Source organism: Lacerta agilis, chromosome 1, assembly GCF_009819535.1.
Source record: "Lacerta agilis isolate rLacAgi1 chromosome 1, rLacAgi1.pri, whole genome shotgun sequence".
In the NCBI taxonomy this organism is placed as follows: domain Eukaryota; kingdom Metazoa; phylum Chordata; class Lepidosauria; order Squamata; family Lacertidae; genus Lacerta; species Lacerta agilis.
The window spans coordinates 113,814,420-113,832,077 of NC_046312.1; the positions used below are offsets into that span (position 1 = coordinate 113,814,420).

The window sequence follows — 17,658 nt, forward strand, 5'->3', positions numbered from 1 at the left end:
CTGACTAACTTCAGTAAATTTTAAATTAAAATAATGCTGCAGGTATTTAGATACTTCGCAACAAGCACACTAAATAATTTTGAAAAATATAAAAGCGTATTTAGTTTGATAATGCACTTTGACATAGCTCAGGATAATGCGTTCAAAGACACTTGCTCACAGAGTAGCAGAAATGCCTTCCCTTTGCTAGAAATCTGAAAGCTGGTTTATCTTAAGACTGATTGTAAGTATCTTTGATTTAATGTGCTGAGATATTTAGTCAGGTAAGCATCAGTGAGTAGCCATATTAACCCAATACATCTTTTATTGTAAAAACTATGCTTTACAGTGTCAGACTCCTTAGCACTTTAACATGGTTTATTAAGCAGCCTTTAGGTCACCATTATTTCTCAAATTTCTTTCCATGCTTGTGTGTGCATAGAATAGATGCCCTTGTAGTTTAACACATGAAGCAATTATAATGCATTCTTCATAATTTAAATATATCAGGGCTATTTGCATGTAAATAGGTGGTTATGGATTGTTTCAGTTGTTACATCGCATTTTAAATATACCATTTAATGACTTTAAAATGTTAATTTTTAATATACTTTATTTCAGTGTTCTCATGCTTAGACAATGTCCATGTTTTGGATCAATGCTGTAAATAAATTGTTTTTATAGAATTTTAAGATAATCAGAATCATTTATTTTGAACGAACACCTGGGACCGTATAGTTTTTAAAGTTATTTAGCGTGTTTATTTCTCTTTCACTGTAAAGATTGAATTCCTGCAAAACCTACACAGTATCCAAAATCAATATAGCAGTTGATATGCATTAGGAAGAAACAAAGCCTGCCTTTTTTTAATACCAGTTTGTTTATCTCTGCTAAAAGTGTCTGTCTGTGGCCCAATGCTGAAAATTAGCTATTTGGATTCCTGACGTTTTAACTGATACGTAACTAAGTTTCAGCAGATCTTGAAAGCACATTACAATAGAGAAATCTCTCTTGCACAATCAATCTTCCTAAATACAATTAATTTTCTCCTGGTTTTTCTCTTTGACAGAAAGGGACGAAGGCTCCTCAGGCTGCAGGAAAGATCCACACTGATTTTGAAAAGGGATTCATTATGGCTGAAGTAATGAAATTTGAAGATTTTAAAGAAGGAGGCTCAGAATCAGCTGTCAAGGTGAGCTTCCTATCCTTCCCTTAACACAATTTTCTTATTGTAAGACTTTATTGGAGAGAAGTCATCATTGATAAAGTGAATGTCAGTGCTAAAAATAGAGCACAGACATACTGTTTATATTTTGGCCAAGAATTAAGATACAGTTAAAGATATGGCATAATATGGTGTAACAGTTACTAGGACAAATGTAAACATTAAAGAGCAAGCAATAACATTTAATGTTTCAGACTGTTCAATAATATTAACCATTTTAACTTTATTATTGCAAACTGCACCACTTGTTAATGCTAGCGTATATAGCAGTTGTTAGATCATTTTCAGACAGTTAAAGGAAGATAATATGTATCTGTTTGTTCTGTTACATCTGTTTGGTGTAACAAAACTACAGTTCTTTGGCAGATATTTAGGGAAGTGTTTTATATACAGCATGAATGGGGTATGATCTAGTCTGTTAAAATGGTTAACCTATTTGTGGATTGAATAAAACACCTGAACACATAATTAAGCAGGTAATTCTGAAGTATAATAAGCTGCAAGATTTTCTTCTAACTGTAGCATCTGAGAATGTTACTTCCTGGTTGTTTCCTTTATTATTATTTCCTATTGTAGCCACATAAAGTAATGAGAAGGGAACACTTATTCTAACAGATGGTTTGTATGTTGCCTTACCTTTATGAAGATGGGGAGTTTCATCTTCCTTCCCAACACTAGAGGGCAGAAACTGATTAGGTGCCCAAAGTTGTGCCATGCTAACAGCCCTTAACTGTGTTGTTATCAGATAATAACAGATACAATCAGATTTAGATCTTACTAAATCTGGAGTTAAATAACCACATTTTTGTTGTTGCAATATGGTCCTCTCTTTCCAGAAGGATGTTTCTTTTCTGCTGTTTGAAACCTAAATAAGCAGATTTTCAGTCTTTTAAGGTGGACTCGTTTGGGCTTTCCTATCGTGTTTGCCAGCACTGTAAAAAAGAAGAAGAGAGTTCAAATTTGATAATATTCAAAGCATTCTATCAGAATGCATTAAAAGGTTTAAAAGATTGTATCCCATTGTCTTCTGTTTGATAGCTTTTAAGGTATGCAGTAACATAATTTGAAATGTAGGTTATTCTCAGTAGTGTCACTAAAGAAGATTGTGCTGAGCAGCAGGGTTTTAATAGGTCTGTTTGAACCCCGGGAAGTGTATGTGATGTGGGGGAGGGGAATCCCATTATAATTGGTTTGTTGTGGCATGTGAACCACCTTATAAAAGTGAAATTGAGCTCTAGCCAAACAAGTAAAATGCAGCCATAAATAAATCTCACATTATTTTGAAGCCAGGAAGCTTATTCAAATATCAAATAATAAATTATACAAAGCACACACATTACTGTTAAGTTACGAATGTTAAAAATATTTCATAAAAGGTGTCTTGTGATCACCTAAAATTCGCTGAAGACTTTTCTGTGTTTTGATTTGAATATTAAATAAATTTGCTTTGCTTAAAGAAATCTTGTAAAACTGCAAATTTGTAAGCTGGAAATCTGAATAGTTAAATAAATAAGCGTGCAAGGTACCTCTGTAAATTTTAACAAGGTAGACTTTAAAAATGCAGAGCTCTAGGAGTGTATGCTTGGGAAAGCTACACTTTTCATAGGCTTTACATTGGAACAGATTGTGATTGTAGACAATACAGGCCACTATTTATTTCTGTTTATATATCAAAGCTGATTTTGGGAGTTCCCAGATTTGGCTGAAACAACAGTGGTCATGGCTGTTGGTTGCTTTGTATGTTATGAAGCTGATCGATTTTCAAGTTTATTTTGTGTGTGTCTAACACCAGTACAGCATAACTAATTTAATGCCAGTGCTGTGAACTATACACTGAATAGCTCTGTGTGGGCTTTGTAGTCTACAGGGATATCACATTATTAGCAATCATATCTGCTTAGGCAAAGCTGGCTTCTACAGATGGCTGCTTTCAAGTGCAAATGAACTGGTTAGACGTGTCTTGTTTAATACATACTCAAGACTCACAAATGGGTATTGATTTTTTTTTTCAGTCAGTGTTTCTGATAGCAATGAAAATGGATTAAATGGCCTCTGGGGAATTTAAAGGAACACAGCCACTTTTAATTAATTGTGAACTGGTAGCTAAAATACATAATACTTGTATTAGTATGTCAGAATGTATTTCATTAAAAGTGACTATGCCCACTTTGCGAAAGCAATAAACACAGACGCTTTGAACGAAACAGGCTTATTCCAATAATGCTTGTACATTAAGCGACTCTACAACAGAAAAGCTAATAATTTCCTGGCCATCGGCTAGTTTTACTGGTGGGACCTAAAGTTGGCTGCCAGCAGGTCCTGTTGTGCTTTACTGTTTCACCACCCCACTCCCAATTCTCTCAGATCCTCCTCCTCCTCTCCCTGTAGGAAAGAGAGGAAGGATTGACAAAACAGCCTTGCCTAGCGATGGCCTGATAGGTCTCATCCTGGCCAGATAGACCAAACCTTATAGCACAAAATATTGTTGCCTCATCCAACTGGGTGCTTCCTGCTCTCCTGGGTTGCCAAACCCAGAAGCAGGACAGTGAGGAACCTTGGGATCTATACCTGAATGATGAGGATGTACATGCATGACATAAAGCAAGCCAAGTGATCCAGCCTTACACTTTTATATGCCTCTCAGTCGCCAACCCCTACCCCTACGAAAGATCGGGACTTCCCTTCTGCATTGCCTGACAAGGTTTCAGGGATAGGAAAAGGAGGCTTGTGAAATAAGGCTGTAAAACACACATGCAAGCCCACGTATTGGAACTCTCGGGCCACCAGATGCAAGTGTTGAATTGTATAATCTTAAATTTTATCCATGACCACAACTTATATTTGTAGAGAGCATTTTCTACATGTCACTAATTAAAGTAATAACTCCTGACTTTTGGCATCGGTGTAGTCTTCGCAGTCAGAATACTGCTATGCCTGTTATCAATAAAATGTGTAGAAGACTATTAACTTAAAACAGTTAGAACTTTGACTAATTCTGTAGTAATAAATGTGCTGTCATGGGTTAAAGGCAGCTACTGCTGCACCCAATGCTCATAGAATAGTGCATCCTTCCTTAATAGGGTGCCCTCCCAATGTTCTTGGACTGTAGCCCACATCATTCCCAGTCAGCATGGCCAGTGGTGAGGAATCTTGGAATTTGTAGTCCCAACAGCATCCGGAGGGCACCAGGTTGGGAAAGCCAGGTGTCGTGTTGTTTCTAAGATGCTTCTCAGTGCAGTCCTGTACAAGTCTACTCAAAAAGTAAGCTCTATTGAGTTCACTGGGACTTTCTCCCGTGTAAGTGGGTATTGAATCAAGAACCTATATGTAGCATGTTGGACATATAATATGGCATAATGTCAGATTGAGAACAATAATAGCAAGTGTATAGATCTCTAAAGTTCCTGTCACTGAAGTACAAGAAGTAGCTTGTTTTGAAAAGCCATTAGCTTCACAGAACACTTGTCTTAAAATTATAATTCTCTAGTCCCATAGCTGCCAATAACTTGTATTACTTACATTCCTGCCAATAGATTGTTATAAAAGTTGCCTCTGGAAACTGCTGGATAAGAATGCCTTGTTTCTAGTTTTGCCTTTAAATTGTAAAGTTGTTTTTTAAAAAAATTATATTCACTTCCTTTGCCTCTTTACCTTATTTGCAATGGTCCATGCTTTCCCTTCAGTACTTAGAATTGTTTGCAAAAATAATTTAGGTCATAGAGGAGAACTAATCAGTCCTGCATAATAAATTCATTTGCTGAAATACCGATTGCAGGTGTGTGATTTAGTTTTGTGGACAGGCTCCGTGTGGATTTATTAATGCAAATCTTTTCATCTGCTTCTGGTTGCGTTACAACCTATCCATGCTAACTCATGAGGTAGATCTTGGCCCACTTGCTTCCTTAAAATTCATTACTGGCACACGGGATCCCAGGTATACTTCCCCCAACACGTATTTAACAACATCACATTAAGATGCTTATTCTGCTCTTCCATTTTTTAAGTTGGGTTGTTTCCAGGAGAAATAATAAATGCCAGTTTATTATCTGCACCAACCAAGCTTCTTCCTTTGTTGAGTCCTCACCTTGCCTGTTCCTCATTTGATGCTCCCCTCTCAGCATGCTGTAGGAATCACAGAGCCCAGTAAGTTCTTTCCTCTCTGCCGTAGAGTATGAGAACTGAAAGTGATATTGTATTGGCTCCCAAGGTACCTTTCGACTATGTAAAACAGTGTATGTTCATTCTCAAAACCTATTTATGATTTGAGTGTCTTCACGAGAACATGTTTTTTTTTTTCATTATACACTGTTTCTTATTCAATAATGCACCCCCAATATATTGTGAAATAGTATTTGCAATATGTCTCCCATTCATTTCAGCGCAAGAGAACACAGAAGAGTTCTCCGTCCACTCATAATTCTTTGGATCCAATGATGTTTCTGCATCCCTCCTTTTCCATGGGAAAAAAAGGGGATTGGCTGTTTTTAAATTGCATGCTGCTTCATTGACAGAGGGGAAGAGAAATGTATTTCCTTAACCAATTTAGTCAAGACATATTTACTCTTGTTGATTGAAAATAACTCTTAAAGTGCTGGCTCTTCTGTTCATCAAGAAAACTGTAGAATTCTTTTTTTTTTAAGGAGGAGTGTAGGGAGGATTTAAAAATACCTTCTGTTAGCTATGTTTATTTTAATATAAAATAAAATAACACCTTGGTGTTGTTTTGAGGGACCCAAATCAAATGCACAATTGACATTACATGAGAAAATCTCAAAGCAATGTTGTTTTCACTATCAGCAGTGAGGAATAAATTGTGATTATATATTTGTCAATCAAATTCTGCCCAAGTCAAGAAGTTTGCAGCTACCAAATGTTTTTCTGAGCGGATAGCATTTTATTCAAAATACGCACTGCATTCCAAAATAGTGTTGTTGTTTTTAATACTTGCATCGTTTTAATGCAGTAATCTATTCTTCTATCTCTTCTAGGCTGCTGGGAAATACAGACAGCAAGGCAGAAATTACATAGTTGAAGATGGAGATGTTATCTTCTTTAAATTTAACACACCTCAACAGCCTAAGAAGAAATGAATATCAGATCTGTTCATTACTCAAAATTAAACTCTGTTACTTTAAAAAAGCATATTGGTTTTTTTTATTTAGATAGGGATATCTTGAAGACAAAAAAAATAAATAAATCTGTATACATAAGGACAAATAACCCCCACAAATGAAACCCCTTGTGTTTGTTTTGAGTTGAATTATGACACCTCCAGTGAATGTACAAGTTCACTTAAATGTGAACAGCTCTGCATTTCAAATGATTAAGACTACTCCAAATTGCAGGAGCTTTTCAGGAACCATATTACTCTCATGATACTTCATTAATCTCCATCATATATGCCAAGCCTGACATGTTTGACAGTGAGGACAATATGGCTTGCTCCTTTTTGAATCTACAGATAATGCATGTTTTACAGTACTCCAGATGTCTACACTCAATAAAACATTTGACAAAACCAGCCTCTGTGTGTTTGGGGATGTCTGTATTGACTGAATGTGGTGTGCTGAATGTGATATGGCGCCTGGCGAATGCTGATTACAGAATTTTAAGGGATGTGTATGAAACAGTAACTGTCAGTGTGGGGCAGCTGCAATTGTATCTTAAGAGGGAGCCTTTCATTGGAATCAGATGATTAGGATGCCAATGATTTGTCTCGGAAAAGTTAATGCATTTGTAGATTGCGACTACCTTCAAGTGGGTGTCTAATATGATAAAAAGATACACAGTTTAAGTGATTTTTGAGAGAGGGCAAAGATTGTGTGCTAAATCATATACTTTTAGCACTTGAGCAACAATATTTTGAGTATGGCTTTCTTTGAAAATAGTCAAATCGTAGTGCTTTAACGCGATGTGTTCCCCTTCGAGAAGCAGGACTGAAAAGGAAGAGACTACATTGCTTTCCTGGTTTTGGTATTTCCAATGCCTTGCTGAAACTGTAGTCAAGTCGTCGTCCATGAGTTGTAGAAGAATGAATTGATGAATGGGCTACAAACGTTTTAACTATGTGTTATTTCAGCCTCTGGAAGTACTGCAGTTCATTTAGATAACTTTGGGGAAAACACATACACATTGGAGTGAAAATTTTAATCAGACCCCTAGGGGATATAAAGAAAAAAATTCTCAAGACATACAGAAATTTCTCAAGTCATACACCTGCAGGCATTCAGCCTGGAAGAAGTGTTTTCACAAAGACCCACATAATTTGTGTATAGGAAACACTAGTGATGTCACAAGCATCCAGCCTGCTCTTGTTAGTCTAGCAGTGTTCATTTAGGCTTCTCTTTGCAGCAGACCAGACTCTAGATCAAAGTCCATGATGCCATAAAGCTACCTTTTGTAAAATATTGGCAACTGTGCCTGAGTGGCATTTGATACAGGAAATCTGTGTGTGTCATACAGATGGTGCCTTTTTTGTCACTGTGGGGAAGAAATAGCAATTTATATGAAAAAGGGGAAAGATCACACTTAAGAGTTAGAAATCCTAACAGATTTCCAAAGAACAGAATTTTCAGATTTATTTATTTTTAACCAACATGCTCTCTTACAAAGCATGTTACTGGTCTGATATATTTTTCCTCCACTTAAAAAATAAATATAAAAGTGTATATACTGCAGTGAACATTATGACCTGAAATGGACTCTATTGCCACATTGTCTACTCTCTTAGTTCAGGTAAGAATACGTTTCCGAGCACAATTCAAAGTGTTGGTGCTGAGCTTTAAAGCCCTAAACAGCTTTGGCCGTGTATACCTGAAGGAGCATCTCCACCTCCATCATCCAGCCCAGACACTCAGATCCAGCTCCGAAGGCCTTCTGGTGGTTCCCTCATTGTGAGAAGTGAGGTTACAGAGAACCAGGCAGAGGGCCTTTCCAGTAGTTGCGCCCACACTGTGGAATGCCCTCCCAGCATTTGTCAAACAGATAAACAACTCTGTGATTTTTAAAAGACATCTGAAGGCAGCACTGTTCAGGAAAGTTTTTAGTGTTTGATGCTGTATTGTGTTTTTGTTGGGAGCTGCCCAGAGTGGCTGGGGCAACCCAGTCAGATGCACAAAGAAGTATTATTATTATTATTATTACCCAGACCAGATACTCTGTTCTATGCTGCCTTGGAGGAATGTAACCACCCCACAGGTCCATTTTCCAAGAATGTAGCTTTCTGCCATCACAGGCAAGATGTGTTATCCATTCCTAAGATCTGCCTCTTGGGATGGGATGCTTTCACCCCTAACATTTCTTTCTCCCTGCCCCTGATCTTTTGTAACTTGAGAACTGGAAATGAGACCTACCTGGTGCAGGAGCTGAACAGTCAATCTTCTTAAGAAAACCTTGAGATAAACCCTAGTTTTAAAACCCAAAGTAGCAATTCCATTTCAACCCCATTCAGTACAGAGATGGGTGCCCTCATAGTTAAATTTCTTCCAAATACCAAGCAGGCTTACGAACAAAAACATAGGATCAAAGTTTAAAATGCACCAGGGTATGTTCTAAGCAGTCACTAATAGCAATAATACCTGTGGGTAAGTAGTACATCTAAAGAAAAAGAGTATTTCTCCTATGAAAGTAATTTTAACAGCCCCAATGATCTGGTAGTTGTTAACACTGCTGACAAATACAGAAGGCTTTGTGATACAAGTTGTATATAAGTTGTGCTGTGGTTTCCTATAATAAAACTTCCAGAAGAAAAGAAGAAATGTAGCTAGCTGAGATAGCTTTCAACGTCCAGTCTGTGGCCTAAAGTCATGTGGCAAAAGCTATCCAGCAGGTTACCGTCTCATGGCTTTTTCTGCCTGAGCTGCCAGGGCTAAAGCAAAGTGCAGAAGGCTCTCAGCTCTCAGCAGGTAAGGCTTTTGCCCATAGCAGAAATTGCCGGGCAATCATGACCGTATTATTATAGCTTTGAAGGGAGCTCATTTAAGGCATCACAGCTTGAGCATCCTCATTGATACAAGAATCCAACATAATATGAAAAGAAACATTTTGCAAGGATGCAAAACAAGGCTCTCGTATTGCCACAGTTTCAACGCAACTCACCCTGAAGTCTTTTGACCTTACGGAATTAACTTGTCTCCAGCCAAACTGCCTTTTGCATTCATGGTGGTGAATATTCAGCTTACAAAAGCAGGTTACCAGGCACAGATTTGTTCAGAGGCTGGGAAGGTGAGTGGCCAAAGTCAGTGGGAAACAGTCAACATTAGTGATTCAAAGAGAACTATTCCATACGCTTTGAGTCTGATGGTGCTGAATGACTTGTACCAGCTGTGGTTTAGTTAAGCAGCGACTAAAGCTGAAATCATGGATCCTACCTGTATTCTATTCTGTCATGAAGGATGCTTTAATTGAGGTTCCTGCATTGCAGGGGGTTGGACTAGACGATTCTTGGGGTCCCTTCCAACTTTACAAGGCTGTGATTCTAAGCTGAAAACCTGCAGGCCTTTGTCCCCTTTCTGATATGGGGACTATGAGATGAAAGATGTCAAGATTCCTCAGAAACCACATGTGGTTTTCCTCTCTCTTTTAGCATATTGATATGGGCTATATTTATTATTGTTGTTACTGTTATTAATTCAATTTATACACTGCTTTATACCCGGAGGTCTCAGAGCATTTCACAAACAAGACCACAACATACAAAATCAAACAAAAAACAATACCCCCCAAAAGGAACCACATTCTAAAAGGGTGTTGGATGTCAATAAGATGAAACAAAGGCCTGGTTAAAAAGGAACGTTTTTGCCTGGCGCCTAAAGGTGTATAATGAAGGCACCAGGTGAACTTCCCTGGGGAGAGCATTCCACAGATGGCCACTGCAGAGAAGGACCGTTCTCATGTTGCCACCCTCTGAACGTCTCGAGGAGGGGGCACACGAAGGAGGGCCTCGGAAGATGATCTCAGGGTTGGGGTAGGTTCATATGGGAAGAGGTGGTCCTTGAGCCGTTTAGTAGCCCCTTGTGGCTTAATCATTAGTTCACTGTGAACTATGTCCTGTATTTTAAAATGTGGGACAATAGGACCTGCCGGACCTCTGCTTGATCCTCAGTATTCTTTTCGGCCATGCCCCCTGACCAGCCCTGTTCACACCATCGTGTGCTTTTGCCCTGGTGAAATGTGTCCTTGAATACTGGTCGTGTCTTCAGTTTGCCTGGCTGGAAAGATGTGTGTGAGTATCTGCAGAAATCTTTGACTTTGTAGTCTACAGAGCTAAGAGTTGCATCTGTTGTTCTGCCTCTTGCTCCAGCCCTGGCATGTGGGCCCCAGAAGATTGCACTTGACAGCTGAAAAGGGTTCTCTACCCCTGCTTTAATGGAATACTTACATGTCCAGTCCAGCACCAGTCATCTAAGATAACACCTTAAGACCCCAAACTTAACTGGACGGCCTGCAAACCTGAGAAGATCTAGTTACTCTAGCTGTGATTTATCACAATTGTAAGACCTACAAAAGAGAGCTTTTATTTTTATAGAGCGTCTGAGAGGATGTGACATGAGAGCTTTCATAAATTTGCATTACAGTGATACCTTGGTTTAAGAACAGTCCGGTTTAAGAACGATTTGGTTTACAAACTCTGCAAAACGGGAAATAGTGTCTTGGTTTGAGAACTTTACCTTGGTCTAAGAACGGAATCTCAATGGTGGAAGGGCACCGGCGGCGGGAGGCCTCATTAGGGAAAGCACGCCTCAGTTTAAGAACAGTTTTGGTTTAAGAACGGACTTCCGGAACGGATTAAGTTCGTAAACCGAGGTACCACTGTATATGCTGAGTTTGACATCCTTCAACAACCAGGATTTGGGAGTATTCTAGTGCTTCATTGGTCCCCTGGAAAGACTCCCATCCTGACTCTCCCATTCCTTTGTCCCCCATCACTTTCTAGCAGTAGAGATCACTGCACCTTTCGCTGAAGAACAACAGAATCCTCAAGCATTGCACACTTGAAAAGTTGCATGAGAAACATGCAGTGGAATAATACATTTGATTGAAACAAAATATCGATTTAAGAGTTTTAAGGCCCATTTTCTTCATCAGCTATAGGTGCTCAGAGCAAAAATAACAGCTATTATAAGTCAGGGCTGTTCTTAACAAAGCTGTCTCATGCTCTTTTGAAACAAAGGATCTGGAAAGTGTGAACGAAGAAGGGTAAACTGAATTGGAGGCGATCTTCCTTTTTGCTCAGCCGACCCAAGTATGTAGACACATTATACATTCTTGTCTCTTCTCCCCTGCCCCCTTTCTCAAACCAGCAGGAAAGCGTAGAAAAACTCCCATGGTTTAGTTTAGTTTGTGTTTTGTTTTTAATCTCCAGGACTGTTGAGTTTTACAGGACCGTTTAAGGTACGAAAGTGACTCCAAATGAGTGAATCGTAATATTATCACAGCAGGAGATAAATCAGAAAGCACACCCAAGGTAAAGAATCTTTTCGGGTCAAGCTAAGTATGACCACGTGACTGCTACTATAATCTCTCTCAAGAACAAAGGCAGTGCCTGAAAATTGTAAGTAATACATGGTTGGCTGATCAATAAATTATATAAAGACACCAGCTCTCTCGAAGCTGAATTGAGCGTGTGGGCAATGGCATGTCAGCTGCCATGAGTGGAAAAACTAGATGTATAGGATTGGAGAATATGAAATAATTATGCCCCAGAGGTATCTTCCTAAGGAATCCACAGCACCGACTGGCTGGAGATCGCACAATCACAGGTGTAGTTTTCAAATCACATAGCAACCATGGCTGAGAGCGATTCCTAGCCTTTTCAAACTCTTAGAATACATACAGCGACAGAAGTGAAACAGCTGTAAATGCAGCTACTTTGGAGAATTCCACGGTGCTCCTTTCTGTTAACAGCTGGAAAATATCTGCCAAGGTATTTGCCACCTCTGCTTTTCCCGTGTGTGCGGATGTCGTTTCTGCGACAGTGTTAAGCTTTAAAAAGAAAGGTAGCTATGAAAGAACTGTGAGGCCGGAGTTATAAATCCGAATGCTACTTCTAAAAGCAGTGCTACCATGAACCCAAAGGCCAAACTGTAACTGTAAAAAGAGGTGCTACCCTTCCAATGTGGACAGTCACGCCTGCTAATTCCCTGATAATTCTTCAGCGCCTGCATTCTACAACTTCTGGAAAAAATATTTTTACTTAGATCACCTCTTTTACAGGTGCGACATCATGCCTTTGTTATGTTTAGATTACTTGCGGGATCTGGATTATAGACTGATTTACACAGCTCTACCCTACTTTTGGATGACAGAGGATGAGATGGTTGGACAGTGTTCTCAAAGCTACTAACATGAGTTTGGCCAAACTGCGAGAGGCAGTGAAGGATAGGCGTGCCTGGCGTGCTCTGGTCCATGGGGTCACGAAGAGTCGGACACGACTGAACAACAACAACAACCCTACTTTTTACCCCCTTGTGATTTAGTAGATAAACATATTTTGTAAAACAATACCTTTTTTGCCATATAGTGGTGAACCCTGTGCAAGGAAAATAGGAGACAATTCCAAATCCTTTTGTTTTGCAATGTGACGGTGGGAAAATGAACAGTTCAATTTCAGATCTTCCGAGTGTCCCTATTTTCCAGGGACGTCCCTGATTTAGAGAAGCTGTCCCGATTTCTGATTTGATCCCGGAATGCCCCACTTTTCCTTTGGATGTCCCTATTTTCATTGGAGAAATGTTGGAGTCTATGGAGTTATCCAACCCCCCGAGCTGTCTGAAGGCAATCCTGTATAGAGAAATGTTTTTTTTTTTTTTTAAAATGTTTAATATTTTATTATGTTTGTATATATGTTGGAAATTGCCCAGAGTGGTTGGTGCAACCCAGTAAGATAGTAAGATAGTAAAATTATCATTATGGAATGGGACTCCCTATTTTCTTCAGAGAAAAGTTGGAGAGTATGCAATTTGTTTTTAAAATACTGTATACAGAACTATTCATTTTGTGCTGGTCCCGTGGGTTACCCAAGAGGCGAGGTCAAAGTCCGGTCCGTGGTCAAAGGTTCAGCATAGGGATAGTCCGTAGTAGCTGAAGCTGGGTGCAGGGCAGGGAGTCAGGCGAAGTCAGGAACAGGTATGCAGGCAGGGAACCTGGGCAGGTCAGGAGCTCAGGCAGGAAAGCAAGACAGGTCTCAAGCAGGAACTAGCAACCAACAATGTTGCTCCCACAACCCGGGGCTGGGTCTGGCTGCCTTTTATCTAGAACGGGGTAACGGACGGCCCCGATCCCCTGGCGACTCATTCCCTCGGCTTGCCTGGAGGCGAGCACTCCTCCTGCGAGTACTCAGGTCTCTCCTATCAGCCCTGAGTCTCTGCAGCTTGGGAGATGCCTGTGGGTTACTGGACCCAGGAGCCGCCTCAGCCCCAGCCGGCAGTGGGCCAGCTGCTGGTGACGACCCGGCTGATGGCAATGAGGTATCCCCTGCATCTGGAACCAAGGCAGACTCAGGCCCTAGACTTGGCTCAGCTGATTCTTGTTGTAGGGGAGGCTGAGCAGACTGAGGCTCCTCAGAACCAGGCCCCAGACTTGGTTCAGCCAATGTCCCAGGCGGAGGGTCCGGTGTAGGCTGCTACTCCCTCCGGCTCCGAGTCTGAACCCGAGTCCCAGGCCATCACACATTTCTAATGGGCTGCAATTCATTAAAAACAAAAAACACCTTCCCCCATCCTTAAAAATAAAAAAATCCTCAGGTTATTTTACTAGCTGAGCAGTATAACAAGCTAGCAATTTCCATTATGTCCTATGGCAGCATTCCTAATCTTGTGATCTCTCACCACCCCCCCTTCCTCCATGGTTTCTTCCTGAAATAGCTTCAGCCAATCGGCAAAAGAGAGACAAAGGAACAATTGATTTGTCTGATCTCTCCTGTTCCCTGATTTGTCCAGTTTCTCTGTCCATAGTTTCCTGCCTGAAAATGGCTGCTGCGGACCAGCGAAAGTGCAAACAAGGAAGTGGGCAAACTCTGGCTGTTTGGATATCTGAATCTACAGTGTGTATAGCGAGGTTTGGACATAATTCTTTATGTTCGGATAACTTGATTTTTTGCACAACAAGTGAGCAGATAGTGGAACCTGCATGTACACCCAATACCATCTTATATTTTCAGCTATTATCTGACATGTATTTTTCTCAAAGCACAACCGTGTTTGAAGGAGGAGGACTTGGGGGCTAGGCTTCTAACATACAGAGAAGGCAGACAGAAATAATTGACATCCCTCCCTGGCGTAATAATGATAAATAAGCAGAGAGGCACCAAGTGAAAATCCAAAACGACAAATTATAGCAGACTTTAATCCTATGCACCAAGAATTGGAAGCTTTTTTCACCGCCCAAGGGGTACATTGTCTTCTGGGCAATATTTAGTGGTGGGTGGTTCCAAAGGCAAAAGTGGGTGGAGCCCCTAATGTATATTTTACATTACATTACATTAATGTTGTTTCTAGATAGACACTATCCAGGCAAGCAAGAGGCATAGCTGTCAACTTTCCCTTTTTTGCGGGAAATTCCCTTATTCCAGCACCGTTTCCCAATGCAAAAAAAAGGAAGGTTGACAGCTCTGGCAAGAGGCCTATTGGAATTCAATGCCAAAACACCCAGGGAGGTGAAGCAAGGTCCATGAACTCAATGGGACTTGCTTCTGAGTTGACATGCATAGGATTGCACCGTTAAGTCAGCTATTCACATGCTCCAAATTAGCAACAATGCTTGTTTACATTTCTCATTCACGGACATGTTTGCAACTCTCGAGCAGATGTTCTTTGTTTGTTCTTCCTCCTCCTCCCTCATAAATAGAAAAGCATTCCGCCCCCCCCCCCCCAATGCTCTGTTGTTGTTGTTGTTCAGTCGTTCAGTCGTGTCCGACTCTTCGTGACCCCATGGACCAGAGCACGCCAGGCACCCCTATCCCCCACTGCCTCTCGCAGTTTGGCCAAACTCATGTTAGTAGCTTCGAGAACACTGTCCAACCATCTCATCCTCTGTCGTCCCCTTCTCCTTGTGCCCTCCATCTTCCCCAACATCAGGGTCTTTTCTAGGGAGTCTTCTCTTCTCATGAGGTGGCCAAAGTACTGGAGCCTCAACTTCAGGATCTGTCCTTCCAGTGAGCACTCAGGGCTGATTTCTTTAAGGATGGATAAGTTTGATCTTTTTGCAGTCCATGGGACTCTCAAGAGTCTCCTCCAGCACCAGAATTCAAAAGCATCAATTCTTTGGCGATCAGCCTTCTTGATGGTCCAGCTCTCACTTCCGTACATTACTACTGGGAAAACCATAGCTTTAACTATACGGACCTTTGTCGGCAAGGTGATGTCTTTGCTTTTTAAGATGCTGTCTAGGTTTGTCATTGCTTTGTCAATGCTCTGTATCATATTGGTAAGTTATAAAAGAGACATTTATTCAACACATACCTCCTTTCCTCAGGTCCAAGGGTCAAGTTTCTGAACTGTGGATTCCCGCTGAGTTTATGCTTATAGCCACGGCCACTGTCTGCACAAAGCAAGGTGGAATACCTCCTCCATAAAGATTACGCTTGCGTTTCATGCCTTTAGAGATGTCATTGAGTTGTTATGATTATCAAGGCATCTCTAACCGCTTACCATCTCTACGCTTCTTGTGCTTCTGATTCTCACTGGATGGAAATCATTTGGTTTTGGTGAACAGCGGGGGGCTGTGGTCTGTCTTTTTTTTTTAATACATAGAAATATAGGCAGTAGATTGATATTTTTAAAAAAGCAGATAACACAACCCACTTCGCAATAGCTTCATCTTTAAGTTCATGCAAGTTTGGGGGAGTTGTAAGTGTCGATGGAGTGGCTCTACGATTCACTGAGTGATACAAGAAGTGAAATACTAAAGGAGTGAAGGAGACATAGACCTTTGCCCATTACATCAAGAAAATGAAAAAGTTAGAAAGGGGAGGGGAGAAAGAGAGATTCCAATGTGATACATTTCAAGTCCTTTCTCCAAAAGGAGGGGGTAACCAGCCTATTAGTATAGGTGCCAAGAATCTTGCTTTTGTGACATTCCACCAAACACACCTACATTCCCTGGACCACAAGAAGATCAATCCTGTTTGAAAACCACCCATTACCTAAGACATCTAATTTATATTAGAAGCTCACAAAAAGGCACTGCCTGGCCTCCCAACCTCCCCTTGCGACGATAAAGAGGCTGTTTTACACCATGTGTGACACTTAATCAAAACCGATATGCTTTAACAAACCCTTAACCTCTCGCACACAGGAGTCGCCCGGGGCCAAGGGACAAGACACAGACCCAGCTCGGGGTGGCAGATCCTTTGATTAAGATGATAAAGATTTCCCGGTTTGTTTTTTCCCCCTTTATCAGAAGCGAACAAATTCTAGATATGCCCCTTTTTGATTTGTCAGCATCAAATCCCACTAAGAGGTTCAAGCTAGAGGGAGACCACGGACTAGTTCTGTCTTCAACTAGGCATTAGGAGATAATTTCCAAGAACCCTTGACTGTAATGCTCTTCGTATCTTCTGATCTTTTTGGTAAGCAAGTTTTCCCAGAGAATCTGGATTTTAAACTGGTTACAGGCTTTGCTTGCATCTGGGTTATTTCTGAAAGGGGGAGTGTATAAATACACTTATTCTATCAGTCCCAGATCAGACCTTCCACCCCCTTTCCGTAGGCCTTTCTCTCTCTCTCTCTCTCTCTCTCTCTCTCTCTCTCTCTCTCTCTCTCTCTCTTTTCAAAGAGGGAGATCGTCAAGTTAGTTCTTTCTCCCTCCCTTGGATTTCTAGTGCATGGAGGTTTTACTTCCCCAGCATCTACTGTACTTTCGACATAATCTAAGGCAGGCTCTGCTCTCTGTACTGGAATGCTTGCCCAGGCCCCTGTTTTAAGTTTCTAGGTACTATTCTAATGGGATCACACTCAAAAATGATCCCTGAAAAGATAGATTACCTTCCGACAGATAACTGACTCTTTGGTGATTTATAAGATGTCGGTATTTGTATTGGGTGTTGCAAGGGTCTGTGCAAAAGTGCTTTCAGAGATTGCAAGGATCTGTGCAAAAGTGCTTTGAGAGATTGCAAGGATCTGTGCAAAAGTGCTTTGAGAGATAGCTTATACAGAGTTGTCATGGTGATGCTCTGATTTGATTATAACTTTATCATTTGTTTTATTGCTTTGCGTTGCTTGTTTTTCTCATCCCATTTTTTAAAAAAATTGTTTACTCTTTTTAAAAAACCCTTCTGGCACATATCCACTATGTTTTTATACACATGGTATATAAATAGCATTTGTATTTGCAAATGTGATTTATTGCATACCTTTGTGCCTGTATGGATTTTTGCAAAGGTCTTTGGTTCGTAAGCAATAAAAGTTGGACCTGACCTGAATATTTACGAAGTAGGACTTACAACAAAATGTTGG

General features: G+C 40.5%; 1 protein-coding gene across 3 annotated transcripts in view; it reads left to right on the forward strand.

Moving 5' to 3' along the window:
* The window catches only part of OLA1 (Obg like ATPase 1), a 96,925-nt gene extending 90,200 nt beyond the window's left edge, over nt 1-6,725 (forward strand). For all 3 annotated transcript variants that reach the window (XM_033167898.1, XM_033167891.1, XM_033167906.1), the window contains 2 exons: nt 1,049-1,171; nt 6,193-6,725. In XM_033167898.1, the coding sequence (XP_033023789.1) occupies nt 1,049-1,171; nt 6,193-6,294 (225 nt within the window). In that variant the 3' untranslated portion in view covers nt 6,295-6,725. The remainder of the gene's footprint in view (nt 1-1,048; nt 1,172-6,192) is intronic.
* Nucleotides 6,726-17,658: the final 10,933 nt, after the last annotated feature.